An 18,231-nucleotide genomic window follows, 5' to 3' on the forward strand; every position below is an offset into this window, starting at 1 on the left:
TGTGATGAATAGTATATTCTAAACTGGATTTATTGTTCCCAGACATTAATGTGATACATAAACACGTTAGAAGAGGGGATATAGTAACAAGCAACCCAGTAACAGAAAAAAAGCAAGTCTTTGAAATTTTTGTTCTATACTTACACATGAAAATGTTCCCAAAAAGTTAAGTAGTTGTCAGTCAACATAGCAAGGATTTCAGATATTTAAAAAATAACCCCAACAACTTGTCAATGAGTTTGTCGTAACCAAAATGTTTCATTTGGGGTTTTTTTGGTTTTGTTTGAAATTTATTTTTAGTCTAAAAAAGAATAACCATTACCTCATGCAGTACACAAACGCTTTAAAATAAATCCATTAATGCAAATGAAAGACTGGCTCCTGAGGCTTTTTTTTTAAATTAAAAAAAAAAACACCAGAAAAAACCCTCAGAGTTTCAGAAAATTAATTCCAACTACTTTTCTTAGCATTGAAGAAACAACCTATAACCTCCTTGCACTCCAGAAATTTATTGTTACCTCTTTCGATACACACGTGCTTGTAGTAGGTCTTTCATTTACCAGAGTTTCAAATGAAATTAAGTGCAAAAATGTTTTCTTAGTGTTTTCCAATTATTGAGGTAAATAGTTTGCGTGGGGAAAAAAAAGACAAAAGAATGAGGGTAGCAGGATATCACCTGCACATACACCAGGTGGGAGAAAAGGCAAATCTGAAATTCATGGAAAGGGAGATGGGAGAGGAGGACTGAGGAAAAAATAACAGCTGAACTTTAAACCAAAGCCCTTGAAATCCACTCAGCAGATCAGCAGTCACTGAAATAAAGGGTGTTTATGGGCATGGCTGGCGAGCTGGGCTCTGGGGGAGCTGGAATTGTGACAATAGTCCCAACTCCAGCTGACTGCCTGACAATGCTGGGAATGCCAGCGCTGCTCCAACAGCTGCACCGCGTCCTGGCCGAGCCACACAGGGACCAAAGATCACCACACGAGGATCCTGACACCAACAACGGGGTCACGAGCACGCAGCAGCAGCTTCCACAGTCAACAATGTAATATATGGCAAACGAGAGACTGAGTTAGCAAAATGTGGTATAAAAAAGTATAAAAGTTGTTTTTAAAAACTCCTCAAAACGTCGATATAATACGATGTATGTGGAAATGCCATGAACCACAGAAGGAGAAGCCTAAGCCTTGACATTCAGGAGAGCAGCAGAACCTCTCTGGCCACATCACCCTTTGTATAGCAAGAAGGGGAGTTTTTGGTTTCTTTTGTTGTTTTTACCTTAAACATGAGTTTAATCCAAAAACCACATTCAAGCGTACATTTTCTGAGGCTTCAGAAGATGCCCTCCCCACCCTGTTTAAAAAGAAAAAAAATAAAGGTTAGATAGAAATGTCTAAATACAAGGAGCCCACCATCCAAGGGTGGCTATCCAGGAGTGGTCATCTTCCTCGATCTTGATGCTTTTTTGTTTTTATCTTTTTCTTTTTGTCCTCTGTTTTGGGTTTCAGGGCGCAGACACACGCGGACACTCCGGCGATCGCTTTGGGCAAGTCCGTCCCTTTGCACCACTTATTTTTCTCCTTATCATAGACCTGGACTGTTTTGGAGAAGACGGCCTCCTCCCAGCTGTAGCCTCCCAGGATGTAAATCTTGCCTTCCCAAACTGCCACCCCCGACTCGCTGTTGGCTTGCAGCAGTGGGGCCACTCTGGTCCACTGGTTGCACTGGGGGCTGTAGGACTCCACGCTGAGGATGTCAAAGCGAGCCATGGTCTCGATGTTGTCGTCGCTGCCGCCGATGGAGTAGATGTTGTCCTGCAGGGTGCACATGCTGTGCCAGCCCCTGGCAGTGATCATGGGTCTCTTCTCCTCCCACACGTCTGTGCGGTAGTCGTAGCACAGCAGGTTCTTTCTGTAGGGGCCGATCTGGTAGTCGTGGCCCCCCGAAATGTACACGAATTCCTTGTAGACGGTGCCAGCGTGGCCGTAGGTAAACCTGGGGCAGGCAAACATAAAACCTTATGGGTTTTATCAAGGCACGCAGGCATGCAGTAGAGACTGTGCTAAAGAAGCAAATAAACAGTAACTAAAGGCAGAAGAATCCCAGATCTGGCGACCCAGTAACTCCTCTCATTCCCAGGGCCTCACCCTGCACTGCAGAGTGCACAGCCTGACAACCACTTTTAAATCACCCTTTCCATAGCTGGTTGCTGCAGAGCACTAAGGTATGACAATCACTTTTTAATGCATCCTCTAGAGTGTGTCACACAACAGAAATAGCCCATCCTGCTCTACTGGCATGACCTTCACTCCCATATTTCTGCTCCAGTGCTTGGCTTGCATCAGTCTGAGAGGGAAAAAATCCACATGTCAGTAAGGGTTTCTGTGATAGAATGGGAAAATAATCATGACACCTCTCAGACTTACCAGTAGGGACGAACCAAGAGAAACCAAGAAGAAAATTGCTGCTGCCTTGCCCTTGCACAGCTTCAGGATCACTGGATACATTTCTTACCATGCTCTCTGCCTGGTTCACCAGCAGTCCCAACACGGGCAGTGTCCTTTTCATGAGCCATCTGTCTGCTCTACCACCTCTGCCCCACAGCTGGGAACTTCTCTGGTCACCGCAGGACAAGGCAGCAGACCCCAGCCCACCAGAGATCATGGTAAGAGAAAATGAGATGGTAGAAGCTGCACCATGCATGCTGCATGCACAGGGCAGAGGGAAACCCCCTTTGATCATCTGTAATAAACCCACTACAAACCTAAATCTCCAGGCTGTTCTTAACTTCACTCTAGGCTATTCCTGACCAAACCCCTTTGAGCCAAGGTGACAAACAGCATCAGCTGCTTTGGCTTTGAACACATCATTCCTATATATGTTTTTTTCCCCTCTTTTGGGGAGTTGGGGTGTCAAAAGATGCAGCACCAGCCACAGCAAATTGGCTGTCACAAGGAGCCTGAACAATTCAATCCCCACAGGGCACAGAGCAGTGTACTCGTCAGGCTGCACTCAGGAGCCTCTACCACCATCCTTTGTAGTCAGGCACCGGAGACCACGCAACCTCCACGGCAGACAAAGCTCTGTTAGCTCTGCTGTAGCCTTTGAACCGTGCCTGAACACGCTGGAGCTCCGTGTGGAGAGAACCTTGAGCTGTTTTTACTTTGCAGGCTGATGGTTTCTCTGAGCCGCACAAATGCTATCGGAACATCTTCCACGCACCTGAGTGCCAGCACTTCTGTGCCAAGGGAGAAGATGGACTAGGAAAGAAACCCCACATTTACCCTGAAAGCACAATGCTTCTGAGACAAGCTAAAAGGTGGTTATTATCCGAGATGCCTACCAAAACCTCTGATCCCTGTCTGAATCAGATATTTTAATAGGTTCCTGCTACAAGAAGCAGAAAAATCCCTGACATGCTTGGGCTGACAGTGCTGAGTGACCAGGACAGTCTGTTCAACTATGGGGGCTGCAGCTCCAGCCCTGGAGATCGTGCAGAGGTGACTTCACAGCTGTTCTGCTTCTTGGCCTCTCAGGGAAAAGATGGGAATAAAAAAGGAGAGAGCTTTGGTACAGTTATGCACTTTATCCAAAAAGGCAACTCAGAATTTCCACAGCTCACAATGTGCCTCATGATGGAAGCAGTTAATTCACACTCAGTGCTTCTGGTGGACACAATGTACCTTGAGCACATGAACCCCTGGCTTTCACCCTGACAGAAACACCAGGCAGGTGAAGTGCCCAGAGATGCTGCTCCTTGGTTGAGGTCTCTTCCAGACAAGAACAGGGACTGTCCCTCTCCAGTGGCTCCTGGGCTGCTTGGCAGAGCCTGTGTTTCTCTGCATACACAGGAGTAGGTTTAAAATGCTCAGTCTGGGGATGGGATGGACAGCTTGAGGTCAGTTCATTTCAAACTGCAGCAGATTTTAAACCCACATGAAACCAAGCTGCCTGGAGGCTGTGCTGTACCAGGGAGTTTGGAGGAGTCAGGAGGAGGACAGTGTGAGGACATGGAATGCACCCCAGAGCCCTGCACTGCTGATGGCAATCACACTGCATTCACCATTCAGGGAAAAAATTACCCCGAGTTAATAAAAACCTGCACGGCCTTTGGAGAAGTAGGTTAAATATTCTCCTGCTCTGGAGCTCTGTGCAGGTAAGCAAGCAATAGCCATTGTCTCTCAAGCACAGGCATGCAGCCCAGCACAGGCAGCTGCAGAAAAAGCACTGATCTGGTTCTTTTGCCTCAGTCAGTGGCTGTGTCCAGGGAACAGCAACAGCTAGACAGTGCTCTGACAGAAACTGTCAGATCTGAAGCACCAAATCGACCATCAATTTGTTATTGTACAGTATAGGAAAATTACCCACTGAAAGGCACCAGAGGTGTTTCACTTTGAAACTTTCACTTCTGAAAGCTCATCCAAAACAGCATCACTTTCCTAGGAACTGCATGAAATAGATGCATAAATTGAAACCAATCAATACAAATCCTTTCTACAAGCCCTGTGATTGAGAGAGGGGCATTTCTAAATGGGCAACAGGACAGGCGCATCAATAGAGTGGGTCTAGACATCCTCCAAAAGAGAACATTGAGCATTTTGGCAGCATTATCTGCAAGAGTGGCCAGAAAAAAAGCAGAGGCATTAAGAGAAAGGAGATTTGATTTTAACATCTGCTGGAGCCTGGTGCTGATTTTGAATGCCTTAACCCAGATACAGTGCTGAAAAATTAGTTCCTGACCCAGTGACACCATTCAAATGCCAGAAAACCTACCATTTACTGCCCAAAACAGAAGAGCACATAACTCAATAAAGCTTTGGGAATCCCCTACTCCAACCAAAGTCCAGGTGAGCTGTGGTTGCTCTCAATCTTGGTGTCCACCTGTCGTAGCCCTGCGAGATCGTTCATGACCCAACTGGCAGAGCAGATATCATCTCTCCCCAGCCTGTTCCAACACAGCTCCTCACACAGCAGCTTTCAGTTGTTCTGCCAAACTTTAACCTAGGGCCACTCAATTAGTTTTGCTGCTGTCTGCAGCAGGCCTTTTCATGGTCTGTTCAGGATGAGAACATGCTGCCCCACCTCCTGCTCTGCCCAGCCACCGCTGCTCCCTGCCGGGCTAGAAACTATGACAGAAACTGCTCCCAGTTTCTGGGAAAAGGGGAAAAAAATATAGGACTGCTCTGAAGAAAGAGAAAGGTATTCCACAACCAAGGACCTTAATGAGAATCAGGCAAATTGAACTCCTTTGTAGCGGACTTGGACCAGGTCCACCCTTTAGAAAACTTGGCTGACGTTTTCCTCCCAAAGCATCTGCCCCGAGAGGCTGTTTGCTTCTCCAGCAAGACAGCCTAAGTTCAGTCAAAACAGCTCAGCTCCTTCCAAGAGAGTGCTTAGGGAAAACAACATGTTGTTTTGACCTTATAGGCTGGGAAGGAGAGCGGGGTAAGAGGAGATAAAGAAGAGCCTGTAAAGCTCTTCCTTGGAGGAGTGAGACTGCGAACAGCAGCACGGACACGGGATTTGGCGCTGGCATGTGTGCTCAAGGACACAAGCACTGCCTTTCCCTGCAAATCTCCACACACGTGGCAAGCTCTGCCCCTTGGGAAGCAACAAAACAAACCCATTTTCGGGATGTTCAGCATAGAAGCTTTAACAAACAACCTCCGGGAGTCCCACCCCACACAACCCGAGTTGATCAACACAAGCCCACACCCCAGAATGACCTCAACACGAGCCCGTCACTCCAGGGAACAGGATTCCAGGCAGTTGCTGGCTTGGGGCAGTCAGGAATGGCACCAAAAAGCCTGCTGCTGGTGGTCATGCTCCCAAGAGAACGAAAACACCTGCAGATGCTCTCTTCAGAGGGAAGAAGACAGAAAAACATGGGAAAAGAAGAGGTTTTGTTGGGATACCATGCCTGATCAGGCAGTCAGGAAGCAGAGGACTGGAGCTTCTGGTTTCCTCTGTGTGAGAAGTCTTGCTGCTGGAAGAGGACTAGGGGAGATGTTGAGTGAAACAAGAACTTAAATCTGTTTAAGGAACAAAACCATGTGGTGAGGAGGAACACAGACATCAGATGAGGAATGTGTTGAAGGGAAGAGTGGAGCAGGCTGGAGGAACTGTAGCTGGAATGCTTTTAGCCTTGAATGGATCACAGAATTCTCTCTCATCCTTCCTCCACTGCCAGTAAATCACAGACTCACAGGGATGGGGCAGCCACAGCTTCTCTGGGCAACCAGAGAAGGGCCTCACCATCTCACAGCTAAGATTTTTTTTCTAAAATCTGATCTAACCCTGCCCTCTGCCCGTGGGAAGCCATTCCCCCTTGTCCTGGCATTCCAGGCCCTTGTGAAGTCTCTCTCCATGGTTCCTGTAGGCTCCCTTCAGGCACTGGAGTGCCACAGTCAGGTCACCCTGAAGCTTCTCTTCTCCAGACTGAACAATCCCAGCTCTCTCAGCCTTTCCTCTTCGGAGAGCTGTTGCATCCCTCTGATCACCCTGGTGCCTCCTCTGGACTTGCTCCAACAGCTCCACCTCAAGTACCTCAAGGAGAGGCTGCCCAGACCCTTTTCAGCAGCCCCAAATCTGCCAGAGCCACCCAGCTCATGCAGTGGACGTGTGTCAGAAAGGTTCCTGTTCTCACCCCTGAGTCTGGCCTTTTGCAACCTGCATAAAGTTCTTTTTGCCTTATTCCTTCTATGCAGAAACAATTCAAACTCAATTCACTGCCCAGCACCAAATGGAACAAAAGGGCTGAAAAGACAAAAAATCCAAAGGGGCCAAGAGTCCACGAAAATCTAACTAAGGACACTTAAACATGCAAAACAGCAACTGCATGGAAAAGTGGGGAGCTGTCACCACACAGCTGAGCTGACACAAGGACAGAGCAACAGGAAGAGAGGATGCAGAATCATTTATTTGCATGCAGGAATAATTCATCCTAAGAGGGGTCTGTCCGCTAAGAGGGGACTTTTGCCTTGTTCAAGCAGACCAGCCAGGTAATCTAATAAAAAATTAACACCCACAAGTCAAAGTTCACTTTAAATGCTGCAGCTGCAGAATTCCCAAAGCCAGCACACAGGCAGGAGTTGGAACATGCAGACAAACTGCTCCTTTTTGGAGAGTCTGTGTGGATTAAACCAACTGTGTGAACTTCCCCAGGATCATTTATGAGTAAAAATATCCACACAGGATACACCTCACAGGTGACCCCAGTTTACAGAAGGATTTAGGACCTGAAGATATTCTCCTACACAGCTTCCCAGGAAGGGCTGTGGTGTTTAGCCCCAACTGCTGGATCTGCCTAAGTGAGCAGAAATAAGAAAGCATCCTGCTTGTGAAGAGCCCTCGAGCCCAGCTGTTAGCCTGGATCAGCCTTGCATTGCAGCACCTGCCCAAAATAGAATTGGTTAACAGGCTTCTGTGCCTTCACTGGCTGCCTGTGCCTCTGCAGCTCTGCAGCTCAGGGAGCGGGGAAAAACCTGAGCTCTCGAACCAAACTGCAGGAACCTGCTCTGTGATGGCACTGCTGGGAAAGCCAGCACTGCTGCTGAGGCTTCAGACATCATGGAAACACCATCCATACAGCCAAGGTCCCTGTGATTCCCACAAATGTGAAACAGCACTAAATCTGAGGCACTGTCAGCAAATGAAATGCTGTCCTGCTGTCCTTACAAAGTCACTGCTCTGACATTGATTCAAGACACAGCAATGTCCTGTCTGCTACCACAAGAGCTGCAGGGCTTAAACCTCTCACAAGAGAACAGCCAAGTGTTAACTCAGACAGAGAGAGAGAGAGAGAGAGCTCACATTTGTCAGGGTTCTGTATTTCCAATACAGGTGAATGTGTTTGGCTATGACAGCCAGCCTGAGCAGCCCAACACAAACACCCTACAAGGAAAATCATCACACCAAGGTGACAAAGTAAGGCCAAAGAAATGACCAAGATGTGAAAAGTGCTTCTGAAAACATTCAACTCCAAGTGGCCTCAGGAAAAGCTTTGTAAGAATTGTAGAATGAAATGATCAGAGTTCTCCCTCCCATCCTCCAGATGCACCTTGGGATGAAAATTAAAACCCTGCTGACACAAGGCACGCTGCCTGCTCAGCTCCCAGCTGCTGCTGTGCTTGGTATGGCTGATGCCACACTGGTTTTACATCCCCTTCCCTCCCCTCCAGGGTTCCCTCCATCAGCTACAGCCACACAAGCTCCCTTTCCTACCACTCTTCAAACACAGGGGAGCTTCCAGGCTGCTCAGTTACCTGGGCAGTCCTGCTATGTAGGTCCAGGAGTCCTTCTGAGGGCTGTAGGTCTCAACTGAAGACAGGGCCCCGTTTTCATTCCTGCCACCAACAGCCACCAGCATGTCAGTGATGGCTCCCAGGTAGAAATCCACTCGTCGCTGTCTCATGGAGGCAACCTGGCAAAGAAAATGACCTGGTGGCATCTTCCAGTGTCTGCTAAGCAAGGAATTTAAGGGCTATTCACGTCTGAGGGTGGGGAAGTTGCTCCTTCCCATTTATTTGGTAAGGAGAGATTCTGGTTTTGACCATTATATTCATAAAACACTTCTGTTTTTCTGCAGTAGCATCCATTTCAAACAAGGGGAAAACATGAAACCTCTAAGAGACAGGTTACTTTAGAAACATTTGTGTTTATAGGAACTCCTTCCCAACATAAGAAGAAACAGGTATTGGAATCACTGAAAACCACAAGTGAACCATCCAGGATGGCTGATCCATAGAGGAATCATGATTGGTTCATATGGAAACCATAACTGGTCCATACAGGAACAAGGAGTGGCTGATACAGTGACCCGTGCAGATGAAGGGTTTTGTGGCAGCACTGGGAGCAAAGAGCTCGTCCTAAGGGACATTTAGCACAGAGACACTTGGTAATTGCCAGAGACATTTCCTTTCTATATCACACCTATTTCTGATTTATATGTACTACTGCTTGAGGAAGATGAACCAAGCAATCAACTCCAAGTCCATTCCAGAATTTTTCCAGAAGTAATCTAAAGAATTGTGGGTGGATTATAACCAGGAATTTCTCAGATGAGATGCCCAAATCCCAAATGAAGCTGAATGTCTGCCTTTGTGTAATTTAAGCATTCCCACAAAGGACTCAAGCAGCTGCTTCAACTTAACTAACTTGACTTTTCATTTGCAAGTGCTGCCATGTTGACTACGCCAACAAGCCCTGTCCCTCCACCAGCAAAGGAGAAAACACTGTAAACATAAAGCACTTTGAACAGAGAAATAATACAGCTCAAGCCTCACCTTTATCCACTGGTTACAGCGGGGATCATACCTATATAGGAGATTTGACGCCGCATCCCCTCCATTGTCCCGGGAAAAGCTGCCCCCGGCTATGAAGATGAATCCTCCCAAGACCGCCACGCAGTGGTGACTCCGCCGGGCCGGCAGAGGCGTTTCTGCCACCCACTGCCCCTTCCTGGTGTCCAGGAAGCAGGTGTCATCGCAGAGCTCCAGGCAGCGCTCCGACACCTCGCCGCCCACGAAGAGCAGGCGCTCCTCGCAGGTGCGCAGCGCCGTGCGCTTGGTCTGCAGCACCGGCTGCGCCGCCACGCTGTTGTGGTAGTTCACGGCCTCCTCGATGAAGCCCTCGCAGTTGGCTTCCTTGGGCAGCAGCGAGCACACGGCGGGCTTCACCCGGTGCAAGAGGTCGCTCTTGGGGATCAGCGGGAAGTGGATGTTGTCCAGCACTTGGTAGGCCTCGTTCTCCCGCTCCGGGTACTGAGTGAGCCACTGCAGCGCGGCCTGCAGCAGGTCGTGCTCGCACTCCTGCTGCACGTCGCTGCTGTCCAGGTACTGGCACAGCTTCTGCAGGGAGATGTTCTGCAGGAAGTCCGGCGTGAAGGACAGCGTGCCGAAGTTCTGCAGGATGAAGGAATCGATGTAGGAGTCAAGGCGCTTCAGGTTGTAGATGGAGGCCAGCTCCTGCAGGTACAGGTAATTCTCCTCGCTGACTTCGTTCTCCAGGTACTCGCAGCAGAAGTCCACCACCTTCCAGATCTGCAGCAGGTGAGCTGTCTCCAGCACGTAGTCGATGTTCCCTCCATCCAGAGACAGCTCGCTGCCGTACAGGAAATCCACCACGGCCTTGAGACCGATGTAGGAGGCTCCGAAAAGCTCCACCTCCTTCTGGTGGGCCTCCCTCATGCCGATGGTGAACATGGAGTTGAAGTAGTCACTGCACACAGCCAGGAGGTTCCGGTGGGCCGGGACTCTCTGCTCGTCCACCACCAGCACGATGTCACAGAAGAGGCCTCGGTGCCTCTGCTCGTTCAGGCTCTGCAGAACCAGACTGGAGTGGTCATCCCACCTGTACACCTGGAAAGCACAGACAGCATCAGCAGGTGGCACCTCCACCATGATCAGCTGCACAGTGAAATGTGATTTATGTGTTTTCCCACTAAGTGCAGTCACACATAACTCAGAGACAGCTTTTTTGTGTTGCACATTCACATTTATAATAAATTCTGACATGAAGTAGTTGGCAAGTGACACAGTACGAGCCTGAGCTCCTCACCTTCACTTTGAAAGGTCTATGGAGACTTTTACTGCTTCCTACTCCCCTTTTTTTATAAAATTTACTCTTCCTTCCCCCACAGTGCTGCATTGAAACCTCCTCCCTGATGAGTTATACAGGCACAATTTTCTGAAACTCTTCCACTCATTGTCTCAGAGACATCTTGCTGACATTTCCTTTCTTCCTTGTCCCCCAAATGACTCCTTGCAGAGTTCTCCCAGCTAAGCTACTCACAGAGCATTTAGAGTGGGAAGCAGCAGAACTCTGAATTTTCATTCAGCCCATGTATTGTTTGGGTTACTGCTTGCTTGACAGCTACCCCCTCTTAAATCTTTCCAGAACTCTGCATTTCTAAGCTTGTTAGGGTGAAATCCCTCTCTTTCTTCCCACATTATTCCAGGCACACACACTGCACTCGGGAGTAATAGCTGTTTATTTATGTGCAAAGCCACACATGTGGAGAACTGATTCCCACAAGGCTTCTCCTCGCTTCCAGAAGCTGAGGTCGGTTTTGTTTAAATGAATAGGAGCAGATATTTTTCTTTTAAAGGAAAGGGAAAATGCCCTCAGGACACATCCATTAAGTGCCCTTCTGGGATCCCTCTGGTGCTCACATTCTAAGCAGCAGCTCTGGATGTGTCACCAAGCTTTTCAGGCCACCAGCATTTGCCCCTTTTCCCACAGACTCACATCAGCAGCCTTAGGATGAACCAAGATGGAAACATTTAGTTGCCCCTCAAATGTCCTGCAGAACATGAACTGAACACTGCTGGTCAGTCCAGATTGTCAAGTGAAGTTTTAGGACCACCCTCTGGGGGAATTAAATGTGTGATGGCACAGTCAGGTACCTTGTGAGGCCCCTTAATAAAAGCCAGGTTAAGGTAAATGCAAATAGCAAATACTTTAATTGCCAAATCCAAACCAGGCAGAGCCTGTAAGAACTTGTAAGAGCAGGGAAAAGGGGTGGAAGGGAAGCACATCCCTGTGTCCTACCTAGGGCAGCTCTGAACAGTCCTGGCTGTCTCAATCTTGCCCAGTCCTGAACCCCCAGGCTGCCTTCCCAGAGGTGACACCTGCAAAGGTCACACAGGTGACCTGAGCTCCCAGACACTCCCCCTTCCCTTCCCCACCAAAATGTTGTTTCTCCTGGAATCCTCATGACCTGTGGCTCTCCTGGCTGCCCAAGCAGAGCACAGCAGTCTGGAAAAGCCTTTGCTGGGCTGGTTAAACCACAGTGGGACCCTCTCTAGCCCAAGAGGGCTTTTTGGGACCCAAATTAACAACCAAATGTGCTGCTCTTACTGTGACATCCCAGCAGATTCTCTTTATTTCCTTATGTTCTTTTCTAAACAATGGAGCCCAAGCTGCCAAAAATCCTGCTGTTGGAATGGCTCTGAACACTCAAGTGTGCAGAGTTAAACCAGTCTAAGGGAAGAGGCTTCAATAATTAAAAGGTTTCTGGATCAGAACTCTTTAATTTGCCTTCTACTCATGAACACACCTCTGAATTTAAAAAGGGATCTATGACATAGACAATAAAGTGGCTTCCACTGAGGAATAAAATTGCCAGAGATTTGTAACAGAAAAAAATGGTGTTTAAGGACTGTAAAGCTTTTTATCTGAATTTTCCTGAGGCTGAGAAAAGCTGATGTTGTACAGGAGCCTAAGCAGAAACCAGAGGGTGGAGAGGAGGGGCAGAAGAATAAAAATGGCAAAGGATAAACCACACTTCTGTGGCAGCTGTAATCAGGGGTAGTTGATGGTGGCAGATGAGCAGACAAGAAATAACAACTCGCTGCACCCTCTCCAAAATCTGACTGGGATAGGGGGATAGGATTGATCCAAACCCTTGGACTGAACCAAACCCATCCTCCCCCTCATCCCTGGGAACTGGCTGATCATTTCTCTCTAATATTCCCTAATACCACCATCATGCATAACGAGATTACAGCAGAATATGAGATTTGCCAGAGATCCCTCTCTGCTGAGCTGGATGTTGAGGCAGCAGCGTAATCCTGCCCTCAGATCCGCCTGGCAACTCGCTCTCCTGAAATCCTTGTTGCCATGTGGGACTGCTGCTGCTCCAGGAATCAGGCACCAGCCCATTCCACACTGCACTGGAGGCACTCACAGCACAGCAGCTCAGAATTTCAGCCACTTGGAGAGTTCATTTGTTCAGGGAGCAAGAAACAGGAGCTGAGAGCTGCACATTTCAGAACCAAGACTAATTTCATACTGAACTTGAACATCTTCCTCAAGCTATTTATATTCTGTAGAGCAGCCTTCGCATTATCCAGCCATTCTAAGTTTAACAGATAGTGACAGCTGCTGTCTAAGCAAGCAAATAAAACAATGCTGTCAAGTTAATTAATTTTTAATGTGATGAATTATCATTACATTCAGACTAAACCATTTAAGTGGCAGACAGGATCAGCACTGAGGGAAAGATTATATTGGTAGGGATACATTTAAAAATTAGTCCTATTTATCTTTCATCAATTGTGTTAGAGCAGAATTTCAGCTTCTCTTGGATTCAAAGATCTAATTTCTCTCAGACTGTTAATGCAGCACTGCTGCTCATCAATGGTGCAAAAGAAAATGAGATCTGGCTCATTCAGCTTTGGTAAGGAGGCACTGAAAAGTTTCTTTTTCCTGCTTTTTTTTTCTGGTATTACAAGGTACCTGTTCTGCAGCTCCTGTAACTACAGCACAAAAGCAGCTTGCACTGGCATGAAACAAAGTGAACAAAATAATTACAGCTGTTATTAACATTTTATAAGTCATCCTGAGGACCTGCATAAAGAGCTGCCTGAGATGGATTTCCGTGAATTCACAAATAAAAACAATGTATTTGTGCAGACAGAGCTCTGATACAAAGAACCCCACAAACTTAAGAAAGCAACCCAGGTTCTGTGAGTTCACTGGGCTAAACACAGTTTCCAGAATCAAGGCTCCCATTTTGTACAAAACCAAGGCTGAGCCTAAAGAGTAATCCCAGCTTTGCTTTTGTAACGAGCTTGGATCTTACGAGATGGATCAGTTTAAAAAACAAACACACCACATTTCATAACAGAATTTTTAGTATAGAGAAACTACTGTGCTGCAATGATGTGGGTTTCTAAGTTATGAGTCATGATGAGCAGATGCCCATTTGCTGCTGCTTTTCCTTTTTTTCCCCTTAATCGCTAGGCAGCAACTTCTACCAAAAATACTCGAGCAGGTAAACCACCATTTCCACCCCTCTTTTTAAAAGCTCAGCATTCTCACATTCCCCCCAAAGGAGACCCTCTACCCCCAGGGGGATTTTTTTGGTGGGTGCCACAAACCGTACGAACCTTCGAGGATTCACTTATCTTGTGCGGGCGGCAGATCCTGCTCTGCCGGGTTCCCTCCATGACCGCCCGATCCGCAGCACTTCTGCAACAAAGGCACAGGAAGATGTTCAGCAGCTCGCCAGCCCCTCCTGAGCGCTCGCACGCATCTTGGGCTGAGCCGGGAATGCGATTCCCAGCCCGGCTGATCCGGGAATGCAATTCCCAGCACGGCTGATCCGCCCCTTGGAAATGCCCGGGTTAAAAAATATTAATTTTCCCTCCTCGCTGCTGTTGTCGAAGGTCGGTTGTGTCAACAAGTTGGGCACAGCCCAGCCCAGCCGCGGCACCCAGCGCTGCCCGGGGCCGGCCGGAGCCCCCCGGCCGCGGTGACCGAGCGGCCCCGGCCCCGCTCCGGCCGCTACATGGGCCGCGGGGACGGAATCCGGGCGGAAAACAGCGGGGAAAACAAAGCGGTGACAAATTCCTGCAGGCTGCAGCCGCCCCTCGCCCCGCGGCCGGGGCAGGAAACGCCGGCGGGGCGGGAGCGGGGCGGGAGCGGGGCCGGGAACGGGAGCGGCGGGGGAGGCGCCGGGGCGGGTCGGGGCGGGGATCCCCCGCGGGAGAGAGCGAGAGCCGGGCCGGGATGCTCGGACACAGCCCGGGAGATCGGGGCTATTCCCTGCCCCGGAATGCTCGGATACATCCCGAGAGATCGGGGCTGTTCCCTGGCCTGGAATGCTCGGACATATCCCGGGAGCTCCAGGCTGTTCCCTGCCCCGGGATGCACGGACACAGCCCGGGAGATCGGGACTTTTCTCTGCCCCAGGACGCTCGGACACATTCGGGAGATCGGGGCTTTTCTCTGCCCCGGGATGCTCGGACGCAGCCCGGGAGATCGGGGCCGTTCCCTGGCCTGTAATGCTCGGACATATCCCGGCAGCTCCAGGCTGTTCCCTGCCCCGGGATGCTGGGACACATCCCGGGAGCTCCAGGCTGTTCCTGCCGGGTCAGGGCCTGAGGCAAGGCGGACATGGATAGCAGTGCCAGGGGCATTGGCTGCAGGGAATGTGTTTTTTTTGTGTTTTGTTAGTACAACGATGATAAACAGTGCAGTGCCTGCGGGAGGTGCATCCCGAAACCCCACCACCATCTCCTCCTGCTTACCTGGCATGGCACTACCTGACCTCAGAAATTCACCTCCGCAGTGGGGCTTTCCCTGCTTCTCTGGGACTTTCCCCTCATTCATTGCGGCCCAGGAGGCTCAAAGTTAAGAACCTCCCCCTGGTGAGCAGCAGGCTGAAAATTCCCTGCCTCAGGGGGGAAATAAGAAGCAAAGACACTACACATACACCCCGGATCCAGGTTCAGTGCAGTGGTCCCCCCAAGGAGAAAAGCCCTTTGCTAACCCAGCACCCCGGGCATCCTCCAGAGGTGACCGTGGGGACAGCAGAAGGCTGGGGCTGTGTCCAGGCCAAGGACAGCCCAGCTTGGACACATGTCCTGGGTGCTGAGGGGCTGCAGAGGGTGATGTGCACAGCGTGTGGCACCAGGGGAGTGTGCCACGGCTGCCTAGTGCCAGCACCACCCCTGCCCCAGCCTCTGCACCCTCCAGGGCTGGGGCAGCAGCAGCCAGCCAGCTCCAAGGACACGCCAGGAAACCTGAGGGGATGATGGGCTTGTACTCATCTATTGATTATTGAATCTGGAGATCAGAATGGTTTTTGCCAGCTTTGGTCTCTCCTGTAGCCCGTGTGACCATGAGGAGATGGGTAAAGACCCTTGATGATCTGAGTGAAACCCTCTGCTGCCAGCCCCAGTGCTAACTGTGACCTGTAAATGGACAACCCCAATAATGTGACCTGGAAATGGACAACCCCAATGCTAACTGTGAGCTGAAAACTGACAGCCCCAATACTAACTGTGATCTATAAATTGACAACCCCAATGTTAACTGTAACTGGAAAATTCAAGGCAGCCTCTTCCTGAAGGAGAGCATTGTTCTCTCCATTCCTTCCTCTGCTTCTGCACAGAAAAGACAGGGATGGAGAAGCAGGACTGGGGACAGACAAATTGTCTTCTTGGAGAAGAAGCAAAAAGTGGGGGAGATGGCAAAGAGACACAGGGACAAGGCACTGTCAGGGGTGTATTTTAAGATAAAGATAATGCTCCGGGGGGCCCATGGCTGTGCAGAGCCATCCTGTTAGCTCAGCTCCCTCCAAATATTCTGAGACCCTTCCTGAACCTCATGACATATTCTAGACAGCTGAAGGTCACTCCAGACTCCCAGGACTCCATGCCTGCTGGAGATGTTTTCTTGAGGAGGTCCATAAGTCCTCACTTTCTCTTGTGCTTCCTCTCCAAGGACTCCTGTGACATGGATAGGTATTTCTGCCAGGCCAGTGACATCTTCCTCACAGGATGAAAAGCCCCATGTTCTGGAGGTCTCAGAATTGCTACATAAGAATCAAATCAGAGCTCACTAAAGTCAAAAAAGTAGGTAATTTCCTCACTGCAGTTACAGCCTGGTGAAACTGAGCCCAATACTTATCCCTCTGTGCATTAAAAAAAAAAAAAATCCATGGAAAAGTGAGAAAAGACAAGGAAGAGAAGCAAAGAGAAGAGATTTGGTCCCACAAGGAAGATGTGCATTTCTGATGTTTGGATCTGGCACTGAAAACTGAGAGGCATGAAGTCCCTAATTAAGAGAATTAATGCTCCAGCCATTGGGTCACAGAGACCTGCACAAGGATGAGGTTCTCTCCTCCTAAGGGGATGACATTGGAGTCACCCACCTCTGCCCTAGGAAACATCAGGGACAAGGGATTGCAGGGACAAGGACAAGGACAAGCAGCAGTGTTACAGGTACAAACAGCAGCAAGTGCCAATGGATGATAAACGCAGACTACAAAAAACAGATTCATGAGCAGATAATGCTCAGCATAAAGGCTGTAGAAAAAAAAAATGAAAACGTTCCTAAAAGCAAAGAAAATCAATATAAACCCAGAAGTATTAATGTGTGATTACATTATCCTCCAGAGGCTGCAGCCTGCAGAGAACGAGTGTGATTCACCCGGTGTCCTACACTTGCACTGACTTCAGAAACATTCCCTGTTCCCTATGACCTCATCGGCTCAGAGATGCACTGCAGCAGGGCCGTGCTGGGCCCCGGGAGCCTCACGTCATGCAGGGACGAGGATGCAGCTGGGAGGAGCTGCGGGCAGGCCTGGTGGCACTAAAGGGTCCCCGGCACTCAGGGCTGGCTCTGGAGCTCTTGTCCCTCGTGTGTGACAGCACTCAGTGACAGTGGCAATGACACTCCCACTGCTCAGCCTTCACAGGGACGGCACTGATGTGAAACAAGCAATGGTCATCCCCCGCAAACTTTAAAAGAAACAAAATGTGATACTTTTTATCAAGGAATGCAGTGTTTTTATTAAATGGCAAATCCAGCCCTAAAAAAGTGGGTTCGTTTTAATGGGTATTGAAACTCACTAAAATGCCGAAGGAGTGGTTAATAAAACTCCAGTCCTTGGGCACGACATCACCTGGTGCTGTTTATTCCCAGCCGGATTCTGCAAAGCAGAGACCTGTCCCTGTTTCCGTGGGACTGAAACGCAGCCCCACAGGCAGCCTCAGCCTCTCAGCCCGCATCCCCCCGGAGCGCAGGGATCTCGGGGATGCGGGATGGCTCCTGGGCATCCCCCGGAGCCCCAGGGACTCGGGGATGTGGGATGGGGCCCCGGGACATCCCCGAGGAGCGCAGGGATCTCGGGGATGCGGGATGGCTCCTGGGCATCCCCCCGGAGCGCAGGGATCTCGGGGATGCGGGATGGCTCCTGGGCATCCCCCGGAGCGCAGGGATCTCGGGGATGCGGGATGGCTCCTGGGCAGCGCCGGGAGCGCAGGGATCTCGGGGATGCGGGATGGCTCCTGGGCAGCGCCGGGAGCCCGGCAGGGGGAGATCGCTGCATTGGAACGGAGCGAGCCGCTCAACACAGACACGGACACACAAACAGACAGACACCCGGACAGACACCCGGACCGACACACAGCCCCCCGCACACGCCTGGCCCAGCAGCGGCTGTCACCACCCAAAGCCACCCCGGAGCCGCCGCTCGAGGCCGGGGCCGCCCCGAGCGCTGGGGCCGGCATGAGGGTGATGCTCAGCCCCGGCTGCTCCGCACCCCCCGGGCCCCCATCCCCATCCCCGGTTCCCCGCTCACCTGCTCCGCTCCGCGCTACCTCCCGCGCTCCCGGCCCGGCCCCCGGCCCCGCCGCGCCGCCGCCGGCTGCTCCATCCCGGGCGCCGCCTCCGCCGCCCTCCTCCTCCCGGCGCTCAGCGGCTGCCGAAGCATCG

At 50.2% G+C, this 18,231-nt stretch overlaps 1 protein-coding gene across 1 annotated transcript; it reads right to left on the reverse strand.

Annotated features, from left to right (window-relative positions):
- KLHL36 (kelch like family member 36) lies at positions 1 to 18,152 on the reverse strand. Its single transcript, XM_039721169.1, has 5 exons — positions 18,098 to 18,152; positions 13,896 to 13,977; positions 9,288 to 10,361; positions 8,268 to 8,425; positions 1 to 1,998 (listed from the first exon to the last, which is right to left on the reverse strand). The coding sequence occupies exons 2-5, from the start codon at positions 13,953 to 13,955 to the stop codon at positions 1,443 to 1,445; spliced, it is 1,848 nt and encodes a 615-aa protein (XP_039577103.1). The 5' UTR covers positions 13,956 to 13,977; positions 18,098 to 18,152; the 3' UTR covers positions 1 to 1,442.
- Between the last annotated feature and the right edge of the window lie 79 nt (positions 18,153 to 18,231).

Source organism: Passer montanus, unplaced genomic scaffold (genome assembly GCF_014805655.1).
Source record: "Passer montanus isolate IOZ18808 unplaced genomic scaffold, ASM1480565v1 scaffold45, whole genome shotgun sequence".
Classification (NCBI taxonomy): domain Eukaryota; kingdom Metazoa; phylum Chordata; class Aves; order Passeriformes; family Passeridae; genus Passer; species Passer montanus.

Bases quoted from the DNA above. Each gene is read 5' to 3' on its own strand.
- KLHL36 (XM_039721169.1), bottom strand. From the start codon at position 13,955: ATGGAGGGAACCCGGCAGAGCAGGATCTGCCGCCCGCACAAGATAAGT. The intron at 8,426-9,287 runs GTGAGGCTTGAG...TTTCTTTGCCAG, and splicing joins GCTGTAACCAGTGGATAAAG to GTTGCCTCCATGAGACAGCG. The intron at 1,999-8,267 runs GTAACTGAGCAG...TGCCTGCCCCAG, and splicing joins TACATAGCAGGACTGCCCAG to GTTTACCTACGGCCACGCTG.